A 19,046-nucleotide genomic window follows, 5' to 3' on the forward strand; every position below is an offset into this window, starting at 1 on the left:
TATATATATATAAATTAAAGTTCTTACCGCTTATATTCACTGTATAAAACAATAACAAAAAGTATTCACGTATATTTAACATGGGAAAACCAACCATAACCTTTTCTCTAACGTATTATTATCACATTTATATTATATTACATACACAATCAAATAAAATAACATTCGATAAATAATTATATAAAATCATTCTCAATTATTTAACAATTATAATAAACACATCTGTTGCCTAATAAGAAAATCAAACAAAATATTTTAAAGATTAAATAATTTCTTAAAGATAATATTGAATTTGAACGGCTGAAACTCATTTACGAAATCAAACATTGATTCATCCTATGTCATTTAGTTTAGTGAAATACAACATTAAAAGTATAAAATATAACATTAACTATAGTTATACAACATTTAAACTATTAAAATTAAATTCAAACCAGTAAAACATATTATGTGAAATAGAAGAATATAGTTTGAGCAAGACACTTTCCTTTCACCACAAATTTATCACTTGAATAAGGAGTTACAAAAAACTTAAAACCTTATTCTCATGTTTACATGTTTATATGTTTACATTATCATAAAATCCAAATTGTAAATGCTGTAAACAAACATATTCATACAAAAAAAGTATAAAAATACAATTAACATGTATATCAAAATATAAGATTCTCTAATCATTATTCTCTTAAACCATTAGAAAGTTTGAGTTACTTAGATACTATTTTATCCTTTTTTTTTTGAGTTTATTTAATGTGATTTTTTTAGCATGTTCAATAAATTCAAAAAAATTGACAAAGATTCAAATTTTATTGTAAAAAAAAAAATATGTATAAACAGAGTCAATTCCAACTTAAAGTTAAAATAAGTTAAGCTAAACATAGACTTATGTTTGTTGTAAAATAAAAATTATTTTATTTTATCCAAAAAAAATTAAAATTTAAAATATTTCAATTATTTTATCCAAACTAAATATTTAAGTAATAAAAAAAATTATAAACAATTTAATTCACTTTATAAAATTAGGAAAAAAGAATTTACTGTATTTTTTCATATATATATATATATATATATATATATATATATATATATATATATATATATATATATATATATATATATATATATATGAGATAGGATGTATTTTATTTTTTATTTTTTATATGAAATGTGAAAACGATATAGATTAATGATACTGGAAATTAATAATCAATTAGATAAAGAAAATACATAAATCAGGTGAATGTGATAAATATATTTAATAAAATTGTTGATTATTTGTGCTAGAGTTCAGATTACTAAATTCAGACAATGTAATAGTTAATTGTGGCATCTGGGGAAATAATTCCAAAAAATAGTACCTATTGATAATTTTTTTTTTTTTTTTTTTGTATTTGAGGTAAAAAGACAAAGTTTTGCAAGACTAATGTAACATCTATAAATCTCTGCTGTTAGAAAATCAAACATTCTTATAAACAGAACTTACTTTTATCTTAATAATACGTAAAATACAGGACTTAAACTACTACGTATACAAAATTGAATTTTTTTTCAATACATTTAATCAGATTTGTTAGATCCAAATATATTTAATAAAATCATGATTGCATACTTTTTTTTCTAATTTTTGACACGAAATTATAATTTATTTGTGTTTTAACTTTTATATGATTTAAATTTTAATTTTAAAAATAAATAGATATAATTTTTTTAATTTAAGATTAAACATTCTGAATCACGCGCAACTTTCATTCTCATCGTCGTTTCACAGTTTTCTAACACTGTATTTAAGTCTATTTTCTCTTTATTTTCGTTTATCCTCAACCAACATGTTTTGGTATTCACTTCTTTTTTTTCAACCTTGTTTTACGGTCTTTCCAACGTTATATTTATGTTTTTGTCTTGTTTTACTATTATTTTTTTATTTGATAATGAAAGTCAAATATGAGGTTAACCACAAACTTATGTCATTTAAATACTAATACTATAAAAAAATCAACTCTATTATATAATCATATATTATTATCATTATTGATATTAATGTTTTTATGTGTGTGATAATTACGATAATAGTCTTAAAAATTACATTTCCAATTTATGTGATTGATGGTAGTATAAAATTAATTACGCAATCAACATATAAAATTTAAAATTAAATTGTCAACAAATATATAAGCATGCATTTTATGCTAGTTGTATAATATTTTTAAATATTTTATTGATTATAATCTATAATTATATATAAAGATAATTAATTCCTTTTGTTTATAATTTCTTATTTTTAATTTATCCTTTCTAATATAATTTTTTTTAAGGCTAACAGTTATTTTCGTATATTTTTTATAAAATTATTTTAACAATTACTTTTTTTTTCATTCATTAACACAATTACTTTTCTTTTTCTTTTTTCTTTATTTATTTTATTTTTAATAAATATAATTTTACTTTATATATTAACTCAATGATACATCACTTATTAATATAATATTATATACATTTAAAAAATATATACACACTGCTTATGTTTACACTAATAAAAATAAAAATAAATACATATTGCCTATTTTAGTGAGTTCTTTTATTGATATTAAAAATAACAAAAACACTAATTGTGTGACATTTATTTTGAAATACAATATAATTTGATTTTTAATTATTTTGTAGTTGATAATCATATTATATTTGAAATTAGATCAAACATGAATATAACCTTAAAGATGTATTAATATTACAATTTTAATCCATATATTTTACATCCTAAACCTTTTAATTACAAGAATAATAAATTTTATTTATTTACTATTTATGATTTATCTAACAATAGGATTCATATGAATAATAGTTGACATAAAAAGGACCACATTTGATCCTTCTAGAATGATGGGTGTATTTGGAGTTGAAACAAGAAAGTAAGGGAGAGAAGTTTGTTCCTTGAAAAATTACTAAATTATTAATGACATTCTTTTGTTAACTGTTTTTCAAATAAACAGTTAGGATAACTGTTTTTCGAATAAACAGTTAGGATGTCTACAAATACATTATTTGACACATTTGATGTATCTATATATTTGAAATTTTGTTTTTAGTTTTGTCTTTCAAACACAAAAAAGTAAGACAAATATCATGTAAGATCATAACATATCAAAATAGATACAAACACTTTATTAAATCCAGAAGAACCTCTGTATACAAGTTACTTATTTACATCTCCAAGATATATATCAAACTACAATAGTCAAATATTTATTTATTATAAATTTGATTGTTTCACAATGATTATCGTATTTATTTGGCATATACAAATAAAATAACAAATATTTGAAACCAAACAAATATAATTGAATAAATAAGTAAGATAAATGCATAACTAGAGACAAAGAAAATGATCTAGACATAACTAAAGTTAAATATAAATGCTTAGTTACTCTTGCTTCCCGTTTTAGTTAGAAAGTTTCAAATTAACATTCGTTTAAGTTCGTGCTCAATAGGTAATTTAAACAAAAAAACTACTAATATTGTTAATAACATGTCATATGTCAATTTGTTGTATTTTTTTTTTATTTTCTTTTTGTAAAAAAAATGTTGCCCACATGTTAGGTAAATATAAATAAATACAAACACTAGTGAATAAGTAGAGGTAAATATAACAAATAAATAAGACTATTGTATAACTTGAGGTAAATATAAATAAGTAAACAAGACCATTAAATCCAAAATATATAAATAAATAAAACCAACATAGCTAAATGTAAATACAAATAAATAAACATAAATTAATGCAAAACTTGAGATAAATATAAATAAATAAACAAAATCAGTGCTAACTAAAGGTAAATATAAATAAATAATTAGAGTCAATGAATAATTATATGTAAATCCAAAAAAACAAATAAATAAGACTAATGTACCCAAGTGTAAATATAAATAAATAAAGGGAGACTAATGCAAAAAATAGAGGTAAATATAAATAAACAAACAAATAGATAAATTAAAGTCAGGAATACATCATGTGTAAATATATTTATAAAATAAAAAATAGATAAAATAATATATGTATTTGAAGTGAAACTTCATCTTCATATTTTATGATTATAATTTTTTTTTTCATTTTCATCCTTATGTAATGTATGGTTTAAAATAAATTGCACAAAAGAAAAAAAAGACTTGTAATCAAAGTTATGATAACAAATAATGTGTAATGGAAATATATGTGAAGTTTATGAATATAGAATAAGATAAACAACCATTTTAATCAAAGAAAATACGTGACAAAAAGAAGGGAATAAGTTTTTCAAATGAAGGAAATCTAGGAGGGAGATGAAAATAAGTTTATTAGGTTATTTAATAAAATAAGTGTTTGACCTTGTAAATTGGAAACATGTATAGGAGAACAATGACAAATATAGGAATGAATGAATATACATGACAACAATACGAATATGTACATATTCGTTCTCGTTCCGATTATCAATTTAAAAAATTAAATATTATTTATACTCGATTAATACAATGTTTTTTTATTAAATTAGCATAAATTTAAATAATATTTATAAAAATGAGTTTATTTATTATTTTTATATATAAATATATGAAAAAAATGAATATTAGTTTTTCTGTTTGTTATATATTATATTGATTACATCAATGTAAAATCACACACTCCATTATTATTATTATTATTATTATTATTATTATTATTATTATTATTATTATTATTATTATTATTACCCTATACATTACAAATTTAATTTGTCTTGTCATTTACTTACTTGTCTCCATACTTGAAGAGATATGATAATTCAAAGTATTGTATTAATACATAAAAATTAAGTAATTGATGAAAATAATAAATAAATTTTATTGCTGAAAATATGTTAAAAAAATACTAATATTTCTTAATATCTTGCGGTAAAGAAACAAGAAAAAAAAACATTAATGTCATTTAAGTAAAAAAAAATTAAACAATAAAAACTCAATTAAAAAAATATAAATTTTTAATACTCAATAAATAATTTTTACTTTTAATAAAAACTCAATTTGTTGTAAAAGAAATAAAACTCAATTAAACTTAAAAATAAAATTAAAAGAAATACACAAAAAACAATAGAATACTTTTCTTTTTATGTGTATATTATTTTGGAAAAATGATGCTTCAAATGTTACATCATACCTACTGTATGAAGTACTATTATGATATATGACTATTCGCTAGTATAACTATTTTATTGGGGGCGTTCCGACAATGCAAAATGTTATTCTTAATTATTAAAATATTTATATCTAAGTTAATTGTACCCATAATATAAGATTAAATTGTATATTACTTTTAGGGAAACGTATTTTCCAATTTCAGAAAACCATGCAATTCTCGTAATGAATATGAAGCATTGGTAAGCACGAGTCACAGAAAACACTGAAAATTTACAAGTCAAAGTCAACACAATAATAGGAACTTTATTATAGTTCTTAAAAAGAGTTTTAATATATTCTTGTAAATATGTTTTTTTGTCAGAAAAATTTAGAAAAAGTCATAAAACCTTTAAAAAAATTAATACATCTTTATCTTTTAAATAAAAGTTAACAATTATAATTGAAATATACTTCGTTCATCTTTTATTACAGTTTTAATTTTTGGGAAAAAATAAAGTTGACTAATATTTAGTATAAATTATTTTTTATAGTATAAAATAAACATTGAGAGTTCAAAAACTAAATAATTGTTAATAAATAATAATTCTACGTATAGAAGAGTGTTGAGATATATGTTTATATAGAAAACTTGAAAGATGAGAAAAACAAAAGTAAAAGTGAAGTTGGGTACGAAATGAAAGTAATTTTATAAAGTTTATGGATGAAGAAAAGAATGGAATAAAATAATTTTACAAAGAAGAATACGTGGACCTGTTAAAGAAATTAGAATACATAGGATAAGTTTCTAATTTGTAACATTTGTTTTCGGCAAAAGTTGTGTCATGTGCGGTCTTTAATTTTCACTTTATTTTCAAACCCGAAAAATACACGCAGAACACGACCAGCGCGTATTTAGTATTTATTATTGATTCTAACATATTTTCTTTTTTAATTTGTTTGATTTATTTTAATTAAAGCCAACTAACACACTTTTCCTCTCTCTTTCCTTCTTTTCCTTTTTTTTTTCCTGTCACAAGTCTCTAAAACTCTCTTCTTGGGTTGTCTGATTCTCTCTGAACCACACAGCGTCACCGGCGAGCTTAATCTCGCCGGAAAGTTGCCCTATGTTGGCCGGAATACACTAATATTTCGATTTGAGCTCTGAATTCTGATTCTGTTTCCCTTTTTTGCCACTGTTTTGGGTCTCTGGAAACAACCAGAAATAACAAAAATTGTTTTTTTTTTTCCTTCGTTTTATTCTGAGTGAGATTGCAGGGAAAACAATGCAGAGAGGGGAGATGAGATTTTTGAAAAAAAATCACGAGATCCCCTATTTCTGAATTCTTCATGTTTTAGACCTCCTGCAAGATTCAATTTTTTTTTCCTTTTTCTCTCTCGTTTAAAAAGTGTGGTATGAGAAGGTAGTTGGATTCCGTGAGGTAGATTTTGGAGTTTTTTTTGGTGCTGGAGAGTTGGTGTTTGAATTGAGGTAAGATTTCTTTCTTGCTTGGAATATTATAATCTGTGTTTTTTTTTCTTCTAAATAGCAATTTTGGAATTATCTCATGGTGTTTCTTACTTTGGTGCTATGAGCTGTCTAAGTTCATCATCACCTATTCTTCCATCGAAAAATTGAGTTTTTGCACTTGATCTGTTCATGTTCAAGGTTTTTCCTGTAAAATTCCCTTACGAAGGTGCAAACTTGAAAACTTAAGCTTGATTGCGGTTTTCTTTTCGTTTGTTTTGGTTGTTTTCCTAAAGGGAAAGTGGCAGTTGTTATTTAAGCGCGGTTGAATGGAAGTTTCTATAATTTCTATGGATGGTTTTGTTTCAATTTCCTGCATTTTCTTAGCTGCCAAAATGGTTCAATTGTGTTAGGTATTTGGTAGGTAAGCTACGAGTTTTCTTCTTTCCCCCCACTAAATTCCCTTTTAGTTGAAGATACAACTATTTTTTCATTGATCTCGTTGGCATAGTTTACTTAGCTAGTTCTCTCCCCCACTTATTTCTTATAATAATGAATAGCTTAAGATCACTTAAATGTTCCGATTTTTACAAGAAGTTTTTGTTTTTGTTTTTGTTTTTGGTTGGGGGGTTCAGCATCAGCGGTTTTGATTAGAGTGCCATGTTCACTGTTATCTGCACTCTCACTTGTCAAGTGACCTTAAAATTTATTTTGAATGTATAAGGATGAGTGTAGTTCAAGGAAACTAGCAAGCGGAGACTTTTTCAGCAATACTACTCCTTTTTCAGTTTCTCGGGACTCAGGCTGCAGCAGGATGCCTTTTCAAATCATGGATCACAGAGGCGTTTCTGCTTCATCCCACTTTTTTGAAGACGTTTCCTTTCGTTCTGAGGTATTTATTGTCATTTTAGTTTCTTGTGAACTGTTACAAAAATGTGACCCCAACAATTTAATGATCATCAGATCTGTAATATCCCACTTTTTAAAAATGTTATTTATCTTCTCTCTGACCTTCAATGCTATTGCCTTTATGAATCGTTGGTTTTCTAAACTTGTTTTTTGGGCAGAGGAATGTTGGATTACGGAAACCGATATCCATTAATGATCATTACCCACAAGGTGAGGACCGATCAATCCTTTATTTGTTCAAGAGCAGTTCTATATGTTGTAGTACTGGTTTGACCTCCTATACCCTCATTAATAACCCAAGATTTATGCCTAAAGAATATTTATTATTTTGACATTTAATGAACTATTCAGAATTGATTTGTCACTTTTGTTTGATTTTAGGATAACTTTTCTTTATCTGTATTTTTCTGTATACTTTATAGAATAGCTCGGATCTCAATTCTGAAATGTGGTAATGCATTTCCATTTTAGGGCTTTTTAGCCGATGTTTCTTTCCCTTCTGTTTTTTACATCTTTTTAATGTTTGGGTGCACATGGACAAGTGATTAGCAATGTAAACTAGCAATTGGTTATAATGTGAGCAATCACAGAAATTCTAAAAGTAATATTATTTCCATTTATGGTGCTTAATTGATTATACTTGAGCATTTTGGTATATTTTAGTCAATTTTCCTCTCACTTTTTTTCTTTGAACAATATGTAAATGTTTGGTTGCACCAGAATCTGATATAATGATCATCAGTTCTCGATCAATATAGTAGAGCACTTTAAAGTTTTAACGAGTGATTAATGTCAAGCCATAAACTATTTTTCCTGGTTGTGGTAATTGGTTCACACCTAATTGCTGCAATTTTTACTGAAATAAGGAATGCATTAGTCTACACCTAAGTTCACGCAACAATGTTATTTGAGGCATTTATTTTAGCTGAAAAAAATGAGGGTAGTTTCAAGAAGATAAATACTGCTTTCTGCTGCATTGGAACTCATAATGTGCTTTTGATATAGAGATTATCTGTGATTTCGTGGGTTTCATTTTGTTGTACTAATTTTGAAGGTTGTAGTATCCCCTCAAATTTTTTGTGTTTGTCATACATGTATACAGTGTTTTTTATCTGCAAAACACAGTAGTAGTTGTTGGATAAGTAAGTTGTTCTGTTTTCTTTTTATCAGGAAGCAATGGAATGGTAGCATCACCAGGAAGCATTTTGAACAATACACCACCCCTTGATGTAAATGCAAAAGCTGGCTTGCTGATGTCCCAGGCTAGTCTACCTGGGGATAGTATGGATTCCAAGGAATCATTGAATTATCGCCCCAAATCATTGTCTGATGCATCTCTGCAGTCGGCGTCTACCTCATATGGCTTAATTGGGAACAAGATTGTTAGCAATGCTGGCCCCTGTGAAAGTAGTTTATTCTCGAGCTCTATGTCTGAGATATTTAGCCGAAAGTGTAAGTATTTGTTTCATGCCTCCTGCATGCATGTATGATGATGGGTACTAATGTCCTTGCATCTGTCTATTGAGTTTTTTTATCTGTTATGTTTTTCTGATTTTACTATAATTAAATTGATATCCTATTTGTCTGCTTATTTGCATATCTTGGTGCAGTACGGTTATTTGGAAATGATGTTCAGTCTGATAGGACAATTGCTGCTGGTTTCCCAGAGGAACCATGTAAATCTCTTAAAGAAATGGAGGCTGACACTATAGGGAATCTCCTTCCTGATGAAGATGATTTGTTTTCTGGTGTTGTTGACGAGTTAGGATGCAGTTCTCATGCCAAAACAATTGATGATTTTGAAGATTTTGATCTGTTTAGCAGTGGTGGAGGCATGGAGATGGAAGGAGACGAACATTTAAGTTCAGGAAAAATAATGAATGGTCTTGATGGAGATTATGGTTTCTTTGGAGGTTCTAAAGGAAAACTTCCTTTTGGTGAACAGCCTTCTAGAACACTTTTTGTTAGAAACATTAATAGCAATGTTGAAGACTCTGAGCTAAAGGATCTCTTTGAGGTGCGTCTATATTCTTGTTTGCTGCATGATGTTATCTTAGATTTTTCTGGAAGCATTTCATACCAATATTCAAAAAATGTGATCTTTGTTCTGACAGCAATATGGGGATATCCGAACCATTTATACAGCCTGTAAGCATCGTGGGTTTGTCATGATTTCTTATCATGATCTAAGGGCAGCACAAAATGCAATGCAAGCACTTCAAAATAGGCCTTTGAGGTCCAGGAAACTTGATATACATTATTCAATTCCTAAGGTATAATATTAATAACTTATCCTGTTTGCATAATTCCATTTTCTTTTCTGTCATTAGAATAAAATTGGTTGTTATTGTTCTTATCATGTTAGCAGTTGCTATCTGTTATTGTTCTTTTCAGTTGCTTTGTATGCCTACTTTTTATATTTTGGTTATAGATGTATTTTAACTTGAAGACATGTTAGGTCAATGCTCCAGAAAAGGATATTGGCCATGGTACACTGATGCTATCTGGACTTGATTCATCTGTTTTAAATGATGAGCTTAAAAAGATTTTTGGATTTTATGGAGAAATTAAAGAAGTAAGTTGTTCATGGTTGGTTTCCCCCTGTTTTAGTTGCTTGTGTTATACGAAGATAATGCAAGCTTAGTTACACATTTTGTCCTTAATTTCAGATCTATGAATATCCAGAAATGAATCATCACAAATTTATTGAGTTTTATGATGTCCGAGCTGCGGAATCTGCTCTTCGTGCTTTAAATAAGATTGACATTGCCGGGAAGCAGATCAAGCTTGAACCTGGCCATCCTAGGTTTGAGATATGCTCGCTATACCCACTGTTTTTGTTTTTTTTTTTTGTTGATTTAATTTCTTCTCTATTTTGTAGTAGCTTATCTGACTTTTTCCTTTATTTTATGTGTGCCTACAAAATGATATCATGTAGATGATTTTAATTTGGATATGCATGTCTACTTGTGTAATCCTTGATTACTGTCATTTTTCTATTGACTTTTACAGTTAATGCAATGTAAAGTTGTTATAGATCACTTGGATGCAAAAGTAGTTCTGCTAAGAAATTATTTTCTTCAGTTAACAAACATGGTAACCTTTCTTTTGTAGTTTGATGCACCAGTCGCATAAGGGGCAAGATGAGCGAGATTTGGGTCAGAGTATTATGGACAATTTACCATTAAGATCAAAGGGTAAGATTTTATCTGCTTTACACGTTTTTTTTAGGAAGCGACTCTTGGTCTCACTAGACATCATTTACAGCAACAGGGTCTTCTGCAGTAATTGGATCTGGGGTCTTGGAAAATGGATACAATCAGAGGTTTCAATCTGCAGTGCGACAACCTATTAATGCATTTATGGATAATTCATTCATTAATGTGAACAACTCTAGTATTCACAATCCTGTGAGAGGGGCATCTGCTGGAAAAGTGTCTGTAGTTTCTGAGTCTAATGGCTATATTGATGCAATGAAATTTGCATCTAATTCGAGATTTCATCCTCATTCCTTACCTGAGTACCGTGATAGTTTAGCTAATGGTAGTCCTTATAACTTTTCTAGCACCATTAGCAACTTGGCTAACAATATAGGTGCTGGAGCTACAGAACCCTCTGATGGCAGGCATATTCAGGGAATGGGATCAACTGGGAACATAGCAGAATTTAATGCAGGAGGTTAGTGCATTATCGTATTTTTATGTGCTAAGAGCTTTGTGTATAACAGTTTTATATTCAAATCTTGATGTGACATTGTTGGTTTATTTTGGCTCATTAGGAAATGGCATACGCCCACATGGACTTTATCATATGTGGAACAGCTCCAATTTGCAACAGCAACCTTCATCGAATAATGTGCTTTGGCAGAAATCACCATCATTTGTTAATGATGCTTGTTCTCCAAACCTTCCACAGATGTCAAGCTTTGCTAGAACACCGCCACATTTGCTGAGAACACCACATATAATGGACCACCATGTTGGATCAGCACCAGTTGTTACAGCCTCACCCTGGGAAAGGCCAAATTCTTATTTGGGAGGGTCCCCTGATGCTTCTGGTTTTCGCTTGGGCTCTCTAGGGAGTGGAGGTTTTCATGGTTCATGGCAATTGCATCCCCTGGATTTTCCTTCTCACAATGTGTTTTCTCATGTTGGTGGGAATGGCACTGAACTGACATCAAATGCAGCAGGGCAGAACTCTCCTAAGCAGTTATCTCATGTCTTCCCTGCGAGGCATCCCATGTCTTCATTGTCAAAATTTGATCCTACCAATGACCGAATGAGAAACCTTTATCACCGTCGAAACGAAGCAAGCACCAACAATGTTGACAAGAAGCAATACGAGCTTGACCTAGGTCGTATATTGCGCGGGGAAGACAGCCGAACTACCCTTATGATAAAAAATATTCCTAACAAGTATGTTAATTGCCACCACAGCTTTTTTACTTTTCCTTCAACTGAATGTTGTACTGGTAAAACTGTTACTTTCCCTAAAGCCATTATTTTGTTTCTAAAGATGGTTTTATGATTTAGCAAATGTTGACATAGAAAGATGTTTTACATTTAATGATTTGTCCAGGCTGTGGCAGCTGAGCATTTGGCATTTCTCTTCTTTTGAAGTCTCAGTTCTTGCTTGCTAATGTTTCCACGGACACATTTATGCATGTCTGCTCATTTGACATGCTTTTTTTATCTTGATCAATCAGATTTTAGAACAGTGAAGAATTCATACTCTCTTGCATCAGTCTCTTGATTTGATCTGCTTCTGTTTTTATTTGCTGTTTGTTTGGTAGGTATACTTCAAAGATGCTTCTTGCTGCAATAGATGAGCAATGTAAGGGAACTTACGATTTCCTCTATTTACCGATTGATTTCAAGGTAAGTATTTTTGGTTGATTGGTTTCCTTTTGCGAAGAAATAGTAACATGTTTCTAATTTGATTCTACAATGGTTGCAGAACAAATGTAATGTTGGCTATGCATTCATAAACATGATTGATCCTGGTCAAATTATTCCCTTCCATCAGGTTATTTGGATGTTTTCATGTATAATTTAGTTTGAACTATTTGTCATGTCAATGTGCTAAGAATTTTGAGTCCCCTGTGTTTGTGGAACTAAAGAAGAAATGTTTTGCAGGCTTTTGATGGGAAAAAATGGGAGAAGTTTAACAGTGAAAAAGTAGCCTCACTGGCATATGCCCGAATTCAAGGAAAAGCTTCTCTCATTGCTCATTTTCAGAACTCAAGCCTGATGAACGAAGACAAGCGTTGCCGTCCTATCCTCTTCCATACCGATGGCCCAAATGCCGGTGATCCGGTAAATCAAGTTTATCATTTTAGAGTTTAGAGTTTAGGGTTTGTCAGAACAGATATATATTCTTCCGATGATAAAACTGATCAATCCTTTTGTGAGTGCAGGAACCTTTCCCCATGGGTGCCAACATCAGACTGCGAGCCGGAAAATCTCGCATCGGCGGCGAGGAGAATCGAAGCCAAGGGAGTCCTTCAGCTCTGGCAAATGGAGAAGAGTGTGGTAATGGAATAGACTCTTCAAAAAACTAACCAATTTAGCCTTCCTTGGGCACTAACTCTTCAACATTGCACCATTATGTCATGATGCCAACCCCAAAGTCTGTATATTGACATTTTCTTTTTATGAGAGAGAGCCAGGAGGAAAAAAGGCTCACAATTTTTTTGCCTATAGAGGAGCCTTGAACAACACAAGTTTCTGAGGCTGAGGTACATAACCAGAATGATGTAACTCATTGTAGTAACTTTCCTTGTTTCCCCTAAATTTTTCCATCATGGAGTCCTACTATCTTCTCACAACTTAGAGAAGCTCAAAATTTTTGTTAGCTGTCAAAGGACAATGTCACCATTTGCATTGAGCTCCCTTCATAATTCTGGGATGCAACTTCAAGGGGCCTTAACTGCAGATTTTGTTGTTCATATGTATTTTTTTCCCTTTTAATTTTATAACTGTGGGGCGTTTGTGCCCTTATGGGATCAGTTTTTGTCTATAAAAAGGTTAATGTCGAGGAACATCTTTTACTTTATTGTTATTTTTGTTGCATTTGCAATCTTTAAGATTCTTGTAGCCATACCAAATTCCGCCAACCACTTTTTTGTTTCTCAGCCGTCAATAGTGCTAACTCAGTTCGCACTTATTCTTTGTTTGAAGATAAAGAAAAAGAATAGTTTTCTTTTTTCGAAAGTAATCATAAAGATTCAAAAATATTTTTACTTAAAAAAAAAAATTTCTTTCCTCGTAAGGTTTGGGACAGTTTTAATATTTTCTATTCATGGATTTGCAGATCAAATTCTAAACAAAGAGGAATTAAATATTCTAACTTGTGAATAAAATAACAAAGGCCACCATCGACAATGATGCGTTGAGAAATGATACCACACTTTCAAACATTCTTTCAAACAGTTATGGGTATTTTAGATTGGTCTAAGTTTTGGTAGACTACACCTATTTCACAATATTCCTTCGCAGATCGTAAGAGGTTGTTTCTCAATTAAAATATAATTAGAAAAGTATATTTAAAGTGTTACAAAAAAATCAACTCTAATTCCAAGATTCAAATGGGAGAATTTATATCTAAAGAAGAGAAAATTTTATTTTATTTTTACTCGTGCTTAAATGTAGAAAACATTATGTAACCACAATTCACATTTTACATAACTTTATAAAAAATATCAATCCAAGGTAGAATTATACTTACTAAAGCATTTTTTTTTTTAATAAAGAAACACAATCTAACATCTCCTTTAAGTCAACCTTTTGAACATATAACTAAATTTCACACATTTAATAAAAGCATCACAAACAATTCCAACAAAGGTCAAAATAAAAACACTAAAATCAAACCTTATTTATTCAATCAAATTGAATTAGAATACCACTTAATTTTTCAATTTTTTACATACTACTACACGTTTACTATTAAAATCACTCATTCGCTCACAATCTAATATAAAATTTGGAATAAAGATAGATTTTACTCTGCCTTGAATTTTTGTAAGTGGAAATAAAAAAATATTTTAAATGTATATTTTTTTCAACCTTCCAAAACGATTTTTAAAGGGCAATACCATTTCAGAAACTAATGCCGGAACTTGTTCTTAACTAAACTCTAGATTAGTATTCTAAAGAAAATGAGAGTTTGATTTTATGCTACTTACAAAAAAAAAACAGAAAGAGAAGAAACAAAAGTAGCTATGCATGCAACTAAAGAGGAATTCCTTCAAGTTTGTTGTATATAATACTCCATTTTTTTTTTAAATCACTTCAATTTTCTTAGATTAAAACAACTAAAACGAAAAAACCTAAAACTATTATTATTTTTTAGGAGAAAATGTCCGAAGAACACCGTTTAAGACGTAGTTAATGAATATTGAATTTTGTAAAAATTTATAAATAACTATAATATTAAATAAATCATAACTTTAATATTTATTAGTGTACTTTTATTTTATTTAGAAAACAAAAATTCATAAATGTTATATATTTTATAATTGATAATTTATTAGATAAAAAATAATAATTAAATAATACAATAATTATATTTTAATATTGTTAACAATTAAAATATAAATAAACTATACAAAAATTGACAGAGAAAATAAAATAGTTTGTTCTTTTAAAACATACAATATTATGTTAATTATATCTTTGTTAAAAAACAAATAGTATTTTATTTTTTTTTAATTTAATTTTTTGTGTGTTTAATTATATTTTAATTTTTAACAATATTAAAATACAGTTCTTTTATTATTTAATTACTATTTAATCTTTTTTATCAAATAAATTATCAATTACAAAATTAAATAACATTTATTGATATTTTTGCCATCTAAATAAAATAAAAGTATATTCATAATTATTAAAATTATGATTCACTTAATATTATAATTTAATATTATAGTTATTTATAAACTCTTACAAAATTTAATATTCACTAACTACACCTTAAACATTATCTTTAGAACACCGGTTAGGATGCCCTTATTTTGACCTTTTTATATCACTTTAATAATCCTTTATTAAAATTTAAAACCTATGTAACTTTCATACATACATTAAATACATTAACTACAGCATTATAGAACTCAGATATTACTAAATTTAAAAAATTATTGGATACACTTATTTTCTTTTTACAGAAAAGCAAAAACAAATTTATCATTATCTTGCACATGTCTCGTAGTGACCTATTACCTCCCCTAATTATCAGTTAATACACCTTTCATTTTGCACATGTCTCGTAGTTGGCGGTTACTTCCCCTAATTAATATATCAGTAAACACACCTTAATAACACAACTAATCAATCAGCGTCTTCTCCGCCACTTGGTTTCTATCAAATTTTGAAGCCAAGGAAGAAGAACAGTCACCACTTCCACTGCAAAATGGGACTCCATCCCAACCCAACGGAACACCACCAAAACGGCGTCGCCAGTAGCAGGCAAGAACACGAAGAAACATTGCTGGCTCTCATCGAACACCGTACCCGTGACGTCAAACATATCTCTTATTGTATCTCTTATTACACCTCCCAGGTTCGTTGGTACCCATGATGTTGTTAAGCTGAATTTCAAGAGTTTGTTAAAAAAAGATTTTCTTTTAATGAAGAGAGTCAGACACAGACAAGTTTTACGTGAAAGAAGTGTCTTGTGAGTTGTTTGATGGAGGAAAGTGACCTGAACTTGTTTGGGGTGTTGTTTATTCAAAGAAAATCCAAAAAAGGTTGAATCTTTGTTTGGAAAACCTTGAAATGATTGTATGTTTGGATACTATTTGCAGCTTGAGGAAGCAGAGAAGAGTTTGTTGGAATCTAAATCAAAATTGGCTCGTTTACGAGGTCTAACTGGTGCAAGTTCATCACTTGTTGACACTGAACATGTGAAGATAGAACGTGAATCAAAAATCGGTTCTTTTCATAAAAGTGACGGTTCTTCCAAAAACCACCTTCGGTCTAAGTTACGCCTTGTTCGTGTGGGTTCAAAATTTTCGCATTCAGTACCGTTGGCACCTTCTTCTTTTGCTAGGTCAACGGTAAAGTCTGATAACACTCAGAGAATCCCTGCTGAACAGGAAAGCATTGAAGTCCAAGGCAGAGGATGCAAAAGGAGGTTTTTTGGTAACTTAATTGTTGTTTTGGTGTAAATTTGGTTACTTGTATCGATAACTAGGCTCACTTTGGCATGTAATTCATTTTCTTTTCAGAACAGAAAGAGGCTGAGGAAGTGATACCGTTGATATGTAAAAGTTCTTCACCAGAATCAGTGCTTTATCAAGCAAGCAATCACTTCTCTAGTCAACACAAGAGGAGAGTGCGATGTATTGCTGTGTGTCCTGTAAATGATCACCAATTTGTCACCAGGTTTAAAATAATATCATTCTTCGTGAAAGCATTTTGCACATGTTTTTCATTTGATTATGGTTTTTTCATTTAATGAAACTACTATGTGATATGTTAAGAGAGAAAGAAATGAAATTGACATGTAGAAGTTCTCTAGTTAATAGAGAAGTCAATTTATTTTTTTCTTCCTATTTTTTTATCTCTTAAAAGTTTGTATAGAGCTCCTTAATGGAATCATAACTTTTTGTCATTTCTTTATCATCTGTTTAACATTTTTCTTGGTAAAAACAAGTCTGTTACATAATTTGATGCTTGCTTCTTTTTTTTTTGTGAATGATTGCAGTGCTTTGGATGGAGTGGTCAACTTGTGGGAAATTCATTCGTCACAGTATGTCTTCGTTTTTCTTTTGAGCCTTTTTGTTTTAAAATTGTTCTTGTATTGTTATAGCTACATAGTTGTCGACTATACAAATCAAATAATCTTGTATTGTTCCATTCTATATATGAAGTTTTGTCGGAATTTTGTAGGTCTGGAGCTTGTCTTCTCCGAAGTACAAATTGTATATCCCCACAGCAGAGATGGCCAGAAGACATAGTTTGGCACCCAGACGGAAACACCTTGCTCTCGGTATATAGTGCTGATGGTCGAGACTCTCAAATATCAGTTACGGATTTCGGTAGAGTAAAAACTGACGGGGTAAGAAATTTGGATTCTCTATTTAGTTGTTCTGTACTGTTACCGTATAGGACATAACCCAGTAACTTAGTTTAGAAATATGAATTTAGAATTTTGTTTTCATAGAGATTGTTGATGTTATGCAAAGCATGGATGTAATTGACAGAGAGCGAACCATGTAAGTTTCTTAGAGGACAAACCTCACGTGACGGGTGTCATAAATAGCATTGCTTTTCTGCCTTGGGAGGAGAATACCAGTTTTGTAACCGGAGGAACAGACCATGCTGTCGTATTGTGGCGTGAGAATGGCCATAACAAATGGAAGCCAGAAGCATTGCACAGGAATCTTCACTCTTCAGCCGTCATGGGAGTATCTGGTATGCAGCAGAAGCAACTTGTGCTGTCTGTTGGCAAAGACAAGAGAATCTTGGGGTACGATGCTAATGTCGGAAGAAAAGATTTCATGCACCAAGTTGACAGTAAATGTTTGAGTGTTCTGCCAAATCCCTGTGACTTTAATCTATTCATGGTTCAAACCGGGTAAGTTTCATCTGTCTTTAACGAATCATTATGAACTTTGACATCTCAATGTACTGACGTTGTAAAACATAAATTTAGGACTCCTGAGAGACAGCTTCGATTATTTGACATGAGATCAAGAAGGTCAGAAGTTCATGGTTTTGGATGGAAGCAAGAAAGCAGCGAGTCTCAGTCAGCTCTGATAAACCAAGATTGGTCCCCAAATGGAGTTTACATAACATCTGGTTCAGCTGATCCTATGATTCACATATTTGACATAAGATATAATGGTCACAAACCTTCCCAATCTATAGAAGCTCATCAGAAACGAGTCTTCAGAGCCATGTGGCTTCGCTCTCTTCCCTTACTCCTTTCCATATCATCTGATCTCCACATTGGCTTACACAAAATTGTGTAGGACACGTGAATAAATAAATCATGATGCTTGAGCTTCGTTAGATTGTGTTCAATATTTGTTGAACAGTGTGATTCGGTTATAGTACGGGTGATGTGTGGTGTTGTGCTTTAAGGGAAACATTGCAGTGTATGCATGTTCCTTCTCCGAAGACATGCATGCACCTTTTCTCTCATTCATGTTTTTCTTTTGAGAGAGGAAAGTGAAATATATGGAAAAAATGATTAAAAAAAATAGGAAAAGCGGCAATCCTTAATTCGTATTTTCTTCTTTTATTGGATAATAATAATAATGATGACGATGACATAAAAAAATATATGAGAGAAAGATAATTAACATTTTAAAATTAATTAACATAATCAAAATGTTGATATTATTTTAAAATATAATATAAATAACTTAAATAACTATATACAAAATATTGAACATATTTATATAATCAACATTTTTATTAAAAATGATTTTAGGAGCATGTTGGTCATCAACATTTACTCTTTTTGTTGTTTTAGGGACAACCATATTTGTAGTTGATGTCTTTGATGACCTTGTTGTACCATTTTTTCCTGCAAA

At 29.8% G+C, this 19,046-nt stretch overlaps 2 protein-coding genes across 5 annotated transcripts; both read left to right on the top strand.

Annotated features, from left to right (window-relative positions):
- Positions 1–6,133: 6,133 nt before the first annotated feature.
- On the top strand, positions 6,134–13,561 carry ML1 (MEI2-like protein 1). Of its 4 annotated transcripts, none has more exons than XM_028062012.2 (15): positions 6,134–6,616; positions 7,317–7,484; positions 7,660–7,711; positions 8,672–8,953; positions 9,112–9,518; positions 9,616–9,774; positions 9,960–10,076; positions 10,171–10,307; positions 10,616–10,698; positions 10,769–11,179; positions 11,280–11,916; positions 12,294–12,378; positions 12,458–12,526; positions 12,637–12,816; positions 12,918–13,561. In XM_028062012.2, the coding sequence occupies exons 2-15, from the start codon at positions 7,407–7,409 to the stop codon at positions 13,059–13,061; spliced, it is 2,841 nt and encodes a 946-aa protein (XP_027917813.2). In that variant the 5' UTR covers positions 6,134–6,616; positions 7,317–7,406; the 3' UTR covers positions 13,062–13,561. The 4 variants fall into 4 exon arrangements, with proteins under 4 accessions (XP_027917813.2, XP_027917814.2, XP_027917815.2 ...); XM_028062013.2 differs by having other exon boundaries at positions 7,381–7,484; XM_028062011.2 differs by lacking the exon at positions 6,134–6,616 and having other exon boundaries at positions 7,303–7,484.
- A 2,265-nt stretch (positions 13,562–15,826) lies between these two features.
- Positions 15,827–18,612, top strand: LOC114179634 (uncharacterized). Its single transcript, XM_028066048.2, has 7 exons — positions 15,827–16,063; positions 16,308–16,644; positions 16,731–16,887; positions 17,210–17,254; positions 17,395–17,563; positions 17,709–18,082; positions 18,161–18,612. The coding sequence occupies exons 1-7, from the start codon at positions 15,914–15,916 to the stop codon at positions 18,477–18,479; spliced, it is 1,551 nt and encodes a 516-aa protein (XP_027921849.1). The 5' UTR covers positions 15,827–15,913; the 3' UTR covers positions 18,480–18,612.
- Positions 18,613–19,046: the final 434 nt, after the last annotated feature.

The sequence above is a fragment of the Vigna unguiculata genome, chromosome 3, assembly GCF_037176805.1.
Source record: "Vigna unguiculata cultivar grain cowpea cultivar isolate G323 ecotype 2 chromosome 3, ASM3717680v1, whole genome shotgun sequence".
NCBI lineage: Eukaryota > Viridiplantae > Streptophyta > Magnoliopsida > Fabales > Fabaceae > Vigna > Vigna unguiculata.

Excerpts from the sequence above, each read along its gene's own strand:
- ML1 (XM_028062011.2), top strand. The coding sequence starts at position 7,308 with ATGTATAAGGATGAGTGTAGTTCAAGGAAACTAGCAAGCGGAGACTTT. Across the intron at positions 11,917-12,293 it reads ATAAAAAATATTCCTAACAA|GTATACTTCAAAGATGCTTC; the intron begins GTATGTTAATTG and ends TTTGTTTGGTAG. Across the intron at positions 12,379-12,457 it reads ATTTACCGATTGATTTCAAG|AACAAATGTAATGTTGGCTA; the intron begins GTAAGTATTTTT and ends CAATGGTTGCAG.
- LOC114179634 (XM_028066048.2), top strand. The coding sequence starts at position 15,914 with ATGGGACTCCATCCCAACCCAACGGAACACCACCAAAACGGCGTCGCC. Across the intron at positions 16,064-16,307 it reads TCTCTTATTACACCTCCCAG|CTTGAGGAAGCAGAGAAGAG; the intron begins GTTCGTTGGTAC and ends TACTATTTGCAG. Across the intron at positions 16,888-17,209 it reads GATCACCAATTTGTCACCAG|TGCTTTGGATGGAGTGGTCA; the intron begins GTTTAAAATAAT and ends GAATGATTGCAG.